Here is a 14,843-nt window from a genome sequence, read left to right as displayed (position 1 = left end):
GAGCTTGAAAGGAACTTTGTCCAAAGGTTCCGATTACTGTTCTGATTTAGAGCAGTGGGATCATAAATACGTCTATAATTTAATTCATTTTCTAATAATATTATTAAATCTGTTCAACAAATGATAAAAATCTAATAATAAATGATTCCAAATCTAATGGGTGTTTCTTTTCCTCTTAAGGCATCTGCTTCTGGTGACGTGAGCTGTGTGGATGAAATTCTTAAAGTAAGTTGTTGGTTTTTTTCTTTTAATAGTTTCATCTTTTTTACTTATGATACTCTGCTATCTTTTTCTCTCTTCTCCCCAGTATTTCACAAAGGATCTGAAGCAGGAAATTGCTTACATGTGTAACCTCATTATGTCCATAAAAATTAATTGACTCTATTTTGCTTATTTGCATAGTTTCTGAATCATTGGTTTGTTTCCTGTCTGCCCTCAAACAATTGTGTTTTTTTGTTTTTCATTTTTAAGTAAAGCAAATTCCAGGTTTAATAGTTTATCTTGAAAGAGGAAAAAAGCACATACAGTTGCACTAAGTCAAATCCTACAGTGAAAGTCCTCTGAATATTGCTCATTTTGAGTGTTGACTGGAATATGTTTAAAATTGACACACGCCCAAAATGTGTATGTATTCCTTTTTTGGGAAAAGAAAAAGTTGTCTGTTGGAAAAAGAGGAAGTCCAGGGAATTAAAGAGTGACAGCGAGTGCTTTGGGCTCAGTAGAAAAAAACGGTTAAGTTACTTGTACTTTTTGTATAAGCTCCTGAGTGACTGGGTCTATACGTGCATTTCACCGCAGATACTTCTGAGAGACTACTTGTGTTGCTGCTTCCCCTTCCTCCTCTCCTTCCTTTCTTCAGCCAGTGCAGCCTTTCATATGCCCCTGTCATTCTGCTGAACCTGTTTGTCTAAGGTCATTATCTTCCCCTTCATTGGGGGCTTCATTTGAGTTCTCTGCCCTTTTTCCTGTTTTAAAGAATTGTTTTGTCCCCCACTCTGGAAACCTCATTCTTCCTTGATTGCTATTATGCTTCACTGTTTTTATTTCCTTTCACCTTTCTTGTCTCATTCTCTGCCTTTTGGGAACCTTGGTGTCTTCTCTTTATTTATTTGTTTTTAAAATTAAAAAAAATTAATTTTAGAAAATGGGGGGCAAATGGAGAGAGAGAATGAATCCTTAGCAGGTTCCATGCTGACATGCCTGACATGGAGCTTTGTTCCACAACCCTGGGCTCATGACTTGAGCCAAAATCAGGAGTTGGATGCTCAACTGACTGAGTCACCCAGGCGCTCCTTTTATGGTTTAAATATGGGTCTTTTTTTTCTAGCTTCTTTTTTTCTTTCTGCTCCGTCTTGATTTTCCTTTATTGTTATGGCTTCAATTATTAGCAGTTCAGCCTTTCTCTCCTGCTTAGCCTCCTCTGGGTTGTGGTTTATGTCTCTTACTTACTTTGTAGCTTTGTGTTTCTCCCTGCTTTTTTTTTAGATTCACCATGTCTAAAGACAGATGTATCAGACTTCCTTCTATTAGTGGTACCACCATTCTCATGTGCTTATAAGTGTAAAATCTTAGTTTTCTCTCCATGTTCTGTTTAATCACAACACTGCATGTGTGCTTTGAATATTCCTTGAAAATACCATTTATTTCCATTTCTGCCACCTTGAGCTTCCAAAATTGCAATATACAGTCCTTGCTTTGCCTTTCTGCCTTGAGTCTCCCTGTTCCTCTGTCTTCTATATTGCTACCAGATTCTCTCTTTAATCCATTGTCTTTATAAGTTAATTTCGTTTTTTAGAAGTTTTCAGTGAGTCTTTAGGCCCCATAAAAAGAATAGTGTCCAGCTTTAACGTCCCAGACCTTCCGTAGGCGAGTTCTAACCTCTTTCACTATTGACTCACCACTTTTGCCAAATTGGTTTTGATCAGCCATGCACCTACTTACTCTTTTACTTTTTTAAAGTAAACTCTAATGAAGTATGTTTCTCCTTTGTTTCTAGTCGTATACAGATTCTATTTTTTTCTTAGAATCCCAGTGAAATCCTTCTTTCCCCTAAGTCAGACCGTCAGATCACAAAGATAGTAACTCGCATGCATTTTTCAGTTGCCATGTATATAGAAACTCTAATGGAGCATTTGTCTTTTCTCTTGAATCCTCAGAAATGCATGGCATTTTGATACCTGGAAGAATCTTAGATTTCTTTATATAATTATTTATTTGATGTTACTGACTGTGTATTCTACATTTTATATATACAGGGCTTGGCATATGGCCTTGGGTTTAATAGGTGCTCTGACATTTAATGATGGAGTTATGTCGATTTTGTATCAAGAGTACTTTGGTATTTGAAGTGTAAAATGCACACTGAAAACGTAGAGTGCGTGAGTTTTTGTTTTCTTTCCCTGTATGCAGCGGGTAAGGAACTTCTTGTCTTAATTGCCTTCATGTTTCTTAATATTCATAGTCATACTGTTTCTAGGAACTCCATCATGAAGCTAAAGAAAAAACGTTTTAATCTAAAAATGATATATGTTTATTGTAAAAACAAAAAAGATGAATTCAAGGCTTAGTAATTGAGCACCTGCCATTATCAAGCCCTTTGGATACGATGGTGATAATAATGATAGTGTTGCTCCCTTTGAATTGACATTCTAGAGAAGGATATTGGAAATAATCAACTATATAGTATGATTTGAGAACATGAAATACCGTTGAAAAATAAAGCATTGTAAGAAGATAAAGAGCAGTTACAGTGCAGGTGGCTGCTTTATGAGGTCCAGGTAGTATAGACTGTATCACATGCCCATGTCCCTTCCTTCTCCTGTCGTTCTGTTGCCCAAAGGTAGCCAGAGATTTTTTTTTCATATATAAACATTTACTAGCACATAGCCTATGATTTGTATTTATCATTGAACAGTATATTGTGAACATCATTCATATCAATAGTTAAAATTTCTTTTTTTACTGTCTTCTTGGTGTTCCATTGTATGACTGTCTGGTAATTATTTCTGGGCTGTTGGATATGTAATTGTTTCCATTTTTTAAGCAGAGGCCCCTTGAACATGTATCTTTACCTAACTGTGGGTATAGCTACAGAGTAATTCCTGAAAGTTGTACCTCCTCTAACTTACTCTATTTTCTCAGTCTACCTGATGGCTTACTTTGAACTGAACACCAGAAATAAAACACTCTCACCTTATTCTAAATCTGATTATCTCTCTTTCCTCTGCTTTTCTAACATATACATTGTGATCTTATCCAAATCTCCATTTGAACATAGTTGGCATATGATTAAACAGAAGGCATTGAATGAAATCATATTTATGGCCTTGCTTGTCTGTCTTCCTTCTCCTGTGCTTTTGATCTCGCTTCTGATTTCCTCCACCTGACCAAAACTTCCTATCAGTGAATAGGCTCTGCAGGCAGTCTTCCTAGGATGCAGCTGTGTGTCCACTAGTTAGTAAATGTGTGACCTTTAACAACATCTGTGCTTCAGTTTCATCCTACACAGAGTCAGGATAATAACGGTACCCACCTCCTAATATCATTGTGAGTACTAAATGAGGAATAGACAGGTAAAACAGCACAGTAGGTGGCCCATTAAAGGCACACAGTAAGTGTTACCTCTTTTTCTTACTATCACCCCTGTTATTACCCCCATCACAGCTCTCACAGCCGGCTCTTCCTCATTAGCAATGTACTGTGTGCCTTGTGTTTGATCACAGGCTGATTTCTGTGACATTTCACAGGTTTCGGCATCCTAACTCCAAGCTTCTTGAAGCCAGGGAGTGTATATTATTTATCTTACTGTTTCCTGCCCCATAGTGCCTTGCACACAGTTGTGCTTAATTAATATTTACTGATTAAATATGTACTTTTGGAGGAGCTACCATGAAACCAGCATTTATAATACAAATCTGGTTTTTAGCTATGTAATTTTTATCCTTGAACTGGTTGAAAACAAACTGTAATAATTACATTTCAGGAGATGACGCATTCATGGCCTCCCCCTCTAACGGCTATTCATACACCATGCAAAACAGAACCTTCCAAATTTCCTTTTCCAACTAAGGTAAGTAAATAACATGTGTCTTTGATACTGTTAGAAAACTCTCAATGGCTTGACTAAAATCATATGAATTCAAAATTGTCTTGCCATTCCCATTCTAGTGGGAGACAGACAATAAATAAGTGAATAAATACATAAGTTCAGATAGTGATAATTGCTGTGAAGAAAGTAAAACAAATAATGGAATAAAAAACAACTTGGATTTAGAAGTTCTTGAAAAAGCTTTGGAGGCAACTGGGAAGAGAATTAAAAGGCATCAAAGTTTGTTGCAAACTGTGACGGTATTGGAGGCTGCAGGCGCTCAGGCTTCTCAGACTGTTGTCTGAGGAGCTCCTTCCCGTTGGATGCGGCAGCCACAACTGTCGGCTGCGGTGGGGCTTCCTCAGACAACAGCCCACGCTCCTCTACAGTCAGCAGAGAGGCACTTTTTCTTTTTACATCATTTTGTATTTACACAAACAATATAAGAATATATTCTCCTTGTGGAAGTTTGATTAGGAGCCCTAATAATAGCTTTCCCCAATTTTGCCTCCTCCTCCTTATCAGAGCTACTTTCATACATACCTTTGCAAGCCTTTTCATATGCATTTACATACATATATATGTAATCATTGCATGTAAGCACTTTCTCATGTACTATATTTCTGCACAGGTTTATTTTTATTCTATATTTTTTAATCAGCAACAGGTCTGAGACACCTTTCCATGTTATTATGTATCTTTATTATATACTGATTAAGTATTACATTTAGAGGTATTTCACTTCTTTTATATGCATCCATAGTATATATAAATGTATCTTAGTTGAATTGTTTTCCTTTGGTGTCTAAGTTGTTGCCAAGTTTTCATTTCTACAAACACTGCTTTAGTGGGTGTCTTTTTCATACCTTCTTGCATGCATATGAGTTTCTTTTGGGTGAAAAATAAGAAGTAGAATTATTGATTGTATATTTAATATATATTCTCAAATTCTCTCCATATCGGTTATGCCAGTCACTACTCTTACTTGTATTCCCTACTATTCCTCACATGCGCATCACCATTTGTTATTTTAGCACCAGTCTTTTGAGTGCAAGATGGTATTCCATTTCCAGGATTGCTCGTGAGCTTCATCTCTTTACACACTTGTCATTCATGTGAGCTCTGTGTGGGTGAAGTTACCTGTTTCCTCTGGTCTTTGGCTTGCGTCCTTCACTTAAAAACATTTTAGAAGGATTTCTTTCTGTGTTTGTTGTTTTGTTTGAATTCTGGATTTAATAATTTCTTCTATATGCTGTAAATATATCTCCCAGTTAGAGTCCTTTTAAGTATTACAGCCTGGAAGATTTTAATTTTGATGAATAAATAGAATTTTCTCTTTCACAGAGCTTTTACTTTTTAATGTCTTGTTAAAGAAGTTTTCTCCTTCCCCAGGATCATTAGCACACCCTCTTATTTTTTATTTTAATGTAATTGCAGTTTTGAATAAGTAGAACACTTCTGTCACTGTCGGGTCCCCTCACGTTTCTTTGCAGTCTGCCTCACCCCGCCCCCCGCCCACCAGCCCTCACAATTACTGATCTGTTTCATGTATCTGCAGATAAGTTTTGCTTTTTCTAGAATTTCATATAAATGGAGGCCATACAGTGTGTATTTCTCTTGTATATATGTTTGCCTTCTTTTGTTCATGTATTTTTGAAATTTGTCCATGTTCATGAATGTATCAGTAATTTGTACTTTTTCCCCCCCTGAGTTTCTTTTTATTTGTGTTGTTTGAAAATACCAGAATTTGTGTATTCTTTTACCTGTTGAACACTTGGGTCTTTTCCAGATTTATGCAATTAAGAATAGAGTATCTATAAATACTTGCTTACAAGTCCTTGTCTGGACTTAAGTTTTCTCTTTTCCAGGATAAATACTGGGTTGTATAGTAAAAAGTAGAGTTGCTGAGTCATATCTGAGTTCATGTTAAATTGATACTAAACTAATATTTTCCAAAGTGATTGTATCACACTTTTACATTACCCCACTCGCATCCTCAGAGGTATATGATAGTTTGATTTGTTCTGTGTCCTTGGCTACATTTGGTATTGTCAGTCTATTTAATTTTAGCCATTTTACTGGGCACGTAGAGGTATCTCATACTGGTTTCAGTTTGTAATTTCCCTGATGACTAATGATGTTGAACTTCTTTTTATGAGCTTATTGACCATTCTTCTTTTGGAAGTGTCAGCTCAAATCTTTTGCCGTGTGTGTGTGTGTGTGTGTGTGTGTGTGTGTGTATGGCATGGCTAGATTGGGAATGTTATTTGTAGTTTTCTTTAATGTCTCTATTTGGTTTTGGTATCTGGGTAGTGCTGGCTCTTTAAAAGGAATGGGGAAAATTCTCTTCATCTGTATATTCTAAACTGGTTTGTGGAATTTAGTATTAATTCTTCCTTGAATGTTTTAATACACTTCAATAGCAGTGTCATCTGGGCCTATAGTGATCTTTATTGGAAGATATTAAATTATAATTTCAAAATTTTTGTTAGATGTAGAGCTACTCAGATATTCTGTTCCTTGTATCAATTTTGTAATTTGTCCATTTCCCCCTAAGTACTCGAATTTATTGACATAGCGTTATTTGTAAATAATATAACTATTTGTTCTTTTAATGCCTCTAGGATCTCTACTAGTCATTTTTTTCCTTGATATTGGTGATTTGCATTTTCTCTCTTTTTTCCATTTTCCTTTATTAGTCTAGCTGGAGACTTATCAGTTTTATTGATCATTTCCATTGGAAAAATTCAGTTTTCTATTTCTTTGTTTTTTCCTTTATTGTGGTTTATTGTCTTCATTCTGCTTATTGTGGGTTTCATTTACTTTTAACTTCTTTTTTAATTTCCTTTTTTTTAAATTTAAATTACAGTTAGGTAACATACAGTGCAATACTGGTTCCAGGAGTACCAAGAGTTTCTTTTAACTTTTTCTGATAGAGGCTTAGATAATAGATTGTAAAACCTTTCTTGTTTTCTTTATTCAAAACGATCAGTTTTAAAGCCCTGCTTTAGCTATGTCTCACAAATTGTGTTATACTGTGTTATTATTTATTGGATAATATTTCTTTATTCTCTGTGTGACTTCTTCCTTGATCCATAGATTATTTAGAAGCATGTGGTTTTATTTTCAAATATTTAAGCATTTTCCATGTAGCATTTTGCTAATAATTTTCTAATTTGTTTATGTTCCTGTTAGAGAATATATGCTATATAATATCAGTTTTTAAAAATGTATTAAATGTTTTATGGCCATTGTAAGATATTTCTTGGTGACTGTTTTATGTACATTATATAGAATATGTTCTGTATATATCAGATCAAGTTAGTTGATAGTGGTTAATCGTCTGCATTTTTTACTGATCTATTTGTTCTGTCAAGTAATGAAAGGGGAGTGTTGACATCTGCACTTGTATTTATGGATTTTTGTTTCCTCTTTGAGTTTTGTCCCTTTTGGGTTCATGTGTTTTGAAGCCTTGTTATTAGGCATGTACACATTTAGGATTGCTCTATCTTACTGATAATTTGATCCCCCCCCTTTTTTTCATTGGGATATGTCTGTTTTTATATCTGGTATTAGTGCTTGTTCTGAAGTCTACTTTGATATTCATATAGCCATTTAAACTTTCTTTTAATTTACTGTTGACAAGGTTTAATGTTTTCTGTTCTTTTATTTTTAATCTATTGGTGGCTTTATATTTAAATGAGTTTTTTTAATGTTTATTTTGAGAGAGAGCACTTGATGCGCAGTTGCACATACGCAAGGGAGGGGCACAGAGAGAGGGAGAGGGAGAAAGAATCCCACACATGCTCTGTGCCGATAGCAGTGTAGAGCTCCATCTCATGAATCATGGGATTCTGACCTGATCCAAAATCAAGAGTCAGATGCTTAACTGAGTTACCCAGGCAACCCTAAAGTGAGTTTTTTATAGTCAGCATATAATTGGGTCTTGGTTTTTTAGTTTGCCAATCTTTAGCAGTTAATCTTGGAGTGTTTAAACCGTTTCCTTTTAATGTAGTCGTTGATATTGATACTGTAAGGTTGGCTTTTTTTTTTTTTTTTTGGGTAGGATTTAAATGTACCCTACATTGTTAAATGTACTATTTGCTATTTGTTTTCCAGTTGTCCCAACAATTCTTCCTTTGTTCCTTTTTTGAGATTCTTTTGGATTGAATAATTATTTTTAATATTCTATCTTGAATTATTTAATAGGTATGCTCTTTTTTCATTGTAAAATTAAAGCTTGAGTTTATCAAAAGACTTTGAATTAATTTCATAGTTCTGGCTTATGAATGCAAGTCTATTCATAATTTTTTTAAGGTGACAGTTTTATTGAGGTACATAATATACATACCATACAGTTCATTCATTTAAAACATACAGTTAGCTGGTTTTTAATATATTCATAGTTGTGTAACCATTACCACAGTTATTTTAGAACATTGTCATCACCACCAAAAGAAACCCTATACCACTTAGCAGCCATCCTTCTCTATCCTCCAGTCCACTACTGTAATGGAACCCCAAAGCACTGACTAATCTACATGATATCTCTATAGATTTGCCTAGTCTAGACATTCTATATAATATATAAATCAAATTATACAATATGTCATCTTTTGTGACCAGATCTTTTACATCTTAGCATGATGTTTTAAAAGTTTGTTCATGTTGTATATCATTATTTTGTTCCATTTTATAGCAAAATGTATATTCTGTTTTATGGATCTATTATATTTTGTTTATCTTTTTATCAGGTTTTTGACATTTGGGTTGTTTTCAGTTTTTGCCTATTATGAAAATTGCTGCTATAAACATGAGTATAGAAATGCTTGTGTAGACATATGTTTTCACTTCTTTTCACTTGGTTTTATATACCTAGGAGTGGAATTGCTGGGCCATATAGTAACTGTGTTTAATCTTTTGAGAAACTGCCTGATATTATTCCAAAGTGTTTGCTACATTTTGTATTTCCATCAGCAGTGTATGAGCTTTCCAGTTTCTTCAAATCCTGACCAAGTTGTTATTACCCTTCTAACTATTTTAAGTGGGTGTGAAGTGATTTGTCCTTGTGGTTTTGATATTAATTTCCTTAATGGCTGATGATGTTGAGAATCTTTTGATGGGCTTATAAACCTTCATATATCTTTTTTTTTTAATGTTTTTATTTTTGAGCAACAGAGAGGGACAGCATGAGCAGGGGAGCGTCAGAGAGAGAGGGAGATACAGAATCTTAAGCAGGCTCCAGGCTCTGAGCTGTCAGCACAGACCTCGACATGGGGCTTGAACCCATGAACCATGAGATTATGACCGGAGCTGAAGCTGGACGCTTAACTGACAGCCACCCAGGCGCCCCAAAGCCTTCATATATCTTATCTGGAGAGATATCCAGTAGATATGTTGCAGATGTTTAATATTTATTTAAAAAATTTTTTTAATGTTTATTTTTGTGAAAGAGAGACAGACAGACTGACTGTGAGCGGGGAGGGGCAGAAAAAGAAGGAGGCACAGAATACGAAGCAGGCTCCAGGCTCTGAGCTGTCACCACAAAGCCCGACGTGGGACTTGAAGTCATGAACCATGAAATTGTGACCTGCGCCGAAGTCAAATGCTTAACAGACTGAGCTACGCAGGTGCCCCAGTGTTTGTTTATTTTTGAGAGAGAAAGAGAGTGCGAGTGGAGGAGGTGGAGAGAGAGAGAGGAAAGTACAGAATCTGAAGCAGGCTCCAGGCTGTGACCTGTCAGCATAGAGCCCAGTGCGGGGCTTGAACCCACGAACTGTGAGATCATGACTCGAGCCGAAGTCAGATGCTTAACCAACTTAGCCACTCATATGCTCCATATTTTGCTGATTTTTAAATTGAATTGTGTTTTTATCATGTGTTGGAATTTTTTTTATGTCTTAGAGTATAGTCCCTTATCAGATGTATGATTTGCAAACATGTTCTCCCATTCTGTGAGTTTTCTTTTTTGCTCTCTTGATGGTATTTTTTAAAATCCAAAAATCTTTTAATTTTGGTGAAGTCCAATTTATTTTGTTGTTGTTTGTGCTTTTGGTGTCATATCTAAGAAACCATTGCACAGTCCAAGGTATTGAAGATTGACATCTATATTTCTGTGCATTTATAGATTTATACCTTATATTTAGGTTTTTTATCATTTTGAGTTAATTTTTATATTTGGTGTGAGATAAGGGTCCAACTTCATTATTTTGCATGTGCCTATCCAGTTGTCCCTTTACCATTTGTTGAGAAGACTGTTCTTTGCCCATTGAATCGCCTTGGCACCCTGTGGAAAATCCATTGACCATAAATGTGAGGGAGTTTTGTGGACTGTGAGTTCTTTCTTACTGATCTGTCTATTCTTATGGCAGTGTCACTGTCTTGATTACTATAGTTTCTAGTAAATTTTGAAATCAGGAAGTGTGAGTTTTCTAGACCTGTGTGTGTGGGGGCGGGTGGATGTGTGTGTGTGTGTGTGTGTGTGTGTGTGTGTGTGTGTGTGTGTGGTTGTTCCAGTGTTTACAACATCACATACCACAATTACGTTAAAACAATAATCATTTCACATATAGGTTAATTGCTTTGTCTTGCAACAGTTTAACTTCATTTCCTTCTATTTATTCTGCTTTTATCATACATGTTGCTTAGCTGTATGTTATAAACTTCACAGTACATTATTATTTCTTAGATTTTAAACAGTTGAGTATGTTAAGTGACTTTGAGGATTAACGATATCAATAAACAGCACATATTTTAAGTTTAAATTTGATATTTTGACTTACATGTAAACCTGTGAAACCGTCATCACAATCAGTACAGTTAATGGATCAATTACCCTCAAATGTTTCTCCTTAAAATTTTTTAAATTTTAATTCATTTGTTTAAAAAATGTATATATTTATTTGAGAGACAGAAAGAGAGAAAGCGTGCACAAGCGGGAGAGTAACAGAGAGACAGAGGGAGACACAGAATCCAAAGCAGGTTCCAGGCTCCAAGCTGTCAACACAGAGCCCAACGCAGGGCTTGAACCCACGAGCCATAAGATCACGACCTGAGCCAAAGTGGGATGCTCAACTGACTGAGTCTCTTATAGGCACCCCTATAATTTTTTTAATTCCAATATAATTAACATAGATTATATTAGTTTCAGGTGTATAATATAGTAATTCAACAATTCTGTACATTACTGAGTGATCATTATGATAAGCATACTCTTAATTCCTTTCATGTATTTCACCCATCCTGCCTCTGGTAAGTATCTGTTCTCCATACAGCTTTGTCTGTTTGGGGTCTTTTGTAGTTCCATACAAATTTTAAGATTATTTGTTTTCGTTTTGTGAAAAATGCTACTGGTATTTTGATAGGGATTGCATTAGATCTGTAGATTGCTTTGGATAGTATGGACATTTTAACAGTATTCTCTTAATCCATGAGCATGGAATATCTTTCTGTTTGGTGTTGTCTTCAATTTCTTTCATCAGTGTTTTGTAGTTTTCAGAGTACACATCTTTCACCTCCTTGTTTAACTTTATTTCTAGGTATTTTATTATTTTTGGTGCAATTGTAAATGGAATTGTTTTCTTAATTTTTCTTTCTGCTACTTCGTTATTAGTGTATAGAAATGCAACAGATTTATTTCTCTTTTTTTAATGTTTACTTATTTTGTGGGAGAGAGACACAGTGTGAGCAGGGGAGGGGCAGAGAGAGGAAGCCACAGAATCCAAAGTAGTCTCCAGGCTCTGAGCTGTCAGCACAGAGCCTGATGTGGGGCTCGAACTCCTGAACCATGAGATCATAACCTGAGCTAAAGTCAGATGCTTAACCGACTGAGCCACCCAGCGCCCCAGCAACAGATTTCTTTACATTAATTTTGTATCCTGTGATCTTACTGAATTCATTTATCAGATTCTAGTGGTTTCTTCGTGTAGTCTTTAGGGTTTTTTTTTTTTTATATATAGTATCATGTCATCTTGCAAATAATGAAAGTTTTAATTCTTCCTTATCAATTTGGATGTGTTTTATTTTTTTCTTGTTTGATTGCTGTGCCTGGGACTTCTAGTACTTTGATGAATAAAAATGGTTAGGGGGACATCCCTGTCTTGTTCCTGATCTTAGGGGAAAAACTGTCCGTTTTTGAAAGTCACCATTGAGGGTGATGTTAGCTGTGTGTTTTTCCTGTATGGCCATTGTTATTTTGAGGTATGCTCCCCCTAAACCTGCTTTGCAGAGGATTTTTTAACTTATTTTTATTTCTTTTTTAAAATGTTTATTTTGAGCAAGAGAGTGGCCGTGAGTGAGGGAGGGGCAGAGAGAGAAGACTGTCAGTGCAGAGTCTGACACGGGGCTTGATCTCTACTCTGTGAGATCATGACCTGAGCTAAAATCAAGAGTCAGACACTTAACTGGCTGAGCCACTCAAGCACCCCTGCAGACTTTTATCATGAATGGATATTGTACTTTGTAAAATGCCTTTTCTGGATCTATTGAAATGATCATATGGTTTTTATCCTTTCTCTTGTTGATGCACCCCAAAACTTTCCTTGTGATCCTTTGTAATGTTCTCTTGTACTCTCTCCCCTTCCCATCCCTGGGCAACTGCTCATCTGATTTCTGTCACTATACATTAATTTACATTTTTGAGTATTGTACATAAATGGAATGATAATATATGTACTCTTTTTGACTCTGGTTTCTTTCACTCAGCACAATTATTTTGAGAGTCATCCATATTAATGTAAAAATAGTTATTTTATATTGCCAAGTAGTATTCAGTTTTATAATTATATTACAGTTTGTTTACCCATTTATCTGCTGATGGATATTTGGACTATTTCTGGTTTCTAGTTAAAATAAAGCTGCTCTGAGAATTTGTGTACAAATCTTTGGGCACATGCTTTTACTTCTCATCAATAAATACCTTTGAGTGTATGGTTGATATACATTTAACTTTTAAGAATATCTCATATTGTTTTCCAAAATGATTGAACCACATTTTATTCCTACTAGCAATATTTGAAAGTTTCAGTTGCTCCTCATACTTAACCAATGCTTGGTATGGCCAGTTTTCGTAAATTTTAGGCCTTTTAGCAGTGTGTAGGGGTGCCTCAGTGTGGTTTTAATTTATATTTCTCTAGTGACAGATGATGTTGAGTATTTTTTCATGTACTTATTTGTCATTTGTTTATCTTCCTTGGTGTACTTTTAAAATCTTTTGCCCATCTTTTATTGGATTGTTGCCGTCTTCTTAGTGAGTTTGAGAGTTATTTCTGTTTTCTGGATGCAAGTCCATTATCAGCTACGAGATTTACACATTCTCCCGCGACCCCCACCCCTAGTAAGTCGCTTCCTTTTTCATTCTCTTAACCATATCTTTTATAGAGGAGAAGTTGCTAGTATTGATGAATTCCAATTCATGAGTATTTTAGTTTACAGATCATGTTTTTGGTGTCTAAGAAATTTTGCCTAACCCACATTCTTCTATGTATTTTTTTAGACTTCTTATAGTTTTAGGCTTTTTCATGTAGGTCTGTGATCCATTTTAAAGTAATTTTTGTATATGGCAACAAGGTATGGATGAAAGTTTATTTTTTTGTGTATAGATAGCCATTTGCATCATCATTTGTTGAAAAATCTTGTTTCTCTATATGGAATTGCCTTAGCAATCTCAGTTGACCATGTATATGGTGCGTTTCCAACTGTGTTCTATTTTATTAATCTCTTTGTCCATCATGGTAACAGTACCACCCTGTCTTGATTATCTGACATCAATAATATAAAGCTATAGTGATGTAAATCCTCTAATTATATTATCATTTTTCAAACTTAATTTGATTTTTCAAGGTCCTTTGCATTATGAATTTTACAACCACCCTGTTATTTTCAGCATAAAAGCCTTCTGGGTTTTTGATAGAGATTATATTGGCTTTATCGATCAATTGGGGAGAATTGACATCTTAACAATATTGAGTCTTCTGGCCCATGAGCACTTAGCTCTTCTGTTTAGCTGGAAATAATTTAATTTCTCATTATTTTATAGTTTTCAATATCTAGGTTTTCCACATCTTTTATCAGAGTTACTTCTAAGCATTTCATTTTTTAATGCTATTATAAATAGTATTTCATTTTGAAATGATCAGTATATGTGGGACGCCTGGGTGGCTCAGTTAGTTAAGCACCCAACTCTTGGTTTTGGCTCTGGTCATGATCTCAGTTTGTGTGCTGCGTTGACAGCAAGGGCCTGCTTGTGATTCTCTCTCCCCTTCTCTCTCTGCTCCTCCCCTCCTCGCCTTCTCTCAAAATAAATGAACTTAAAAACATTTTTAAAGTTTATTTACTTATTTATCTTTATTAATGTTTAATTTTGAGAGAGACAGAGACAGAGCATGAATGGGGGAGGGACAAAGAATGAGAGAGACACAGAATCTGAAGAAGGCTCCAGACTCTGAGCTGTCAGCACAGAGCCCGAAGTGGGGCTTGAATTCACAGACCATGAGATCATGACCTGAGCTGAAGTCGAATGCTTTACTGACTGGACTACCCAGGCACCTGAAAATAAACTTAAAACAAAAACTTGAAATTTTTTTTCAGTATATGACTTTTCATTGCTAGTTTATAAAGATGTATTTCATTTATAATTTTTTTAAAATCTTGAAACCTTGATAAATGTATTTAGTTCTAGTAGCATTTTTGCAGATACTATAGAATTTCTAATTAGGCAATCGTGTCATGCGTGAACAAAGGGTGTTACAACTTGGGT

General features: G+C 35.3%; 1 protein-coding gene across 2 annotated transcripts in view; it reads left to right on the top strand.

Annotated features, from left to right (window-relative positions):
- Positions 1–14,843, top strand: part of AFF4 (AF4/FMR2 family member 4) — a 95,570-nt gene that overhangs the window by 39,566 nt on the left and 41,161 nt on the right. For both annotated transcript variants that reach the window (XM_029941899.1, XM_029941900.1), the window contains exons 4-5: positions 181–225; positions 3,983–4,069. In XM_029941899.1, coding sequence (XP_029797759.1) covers positions 181–225; positions 3,983–4,069 — 132 coding nt within the window. The remainder of the gene's footprint in view (positions 1–180; positions 226–3,982; positions 4,070–14,843) is intronic.

The sequence above is a fragment of the Suricata suricatta genome, chromosome 6, assembly GCF_006229205.1.
Source record: "Suricata suricatta isolate VVHF042 chromosome 6, meerkat_22Aug2017_6uvM2_HiC, whole genome shotgun sequence".
Lineage (NCBI taxonomy): Eukaryota > Metazoa > Chordata > Mammalia > Carnivora > Herpestidae > Suricata > Suricata suricatta.
Note: the sequence above shows the minus strand (reverse complement) of the source record. Positions and strands in the feature narration are given on the sequence as shown.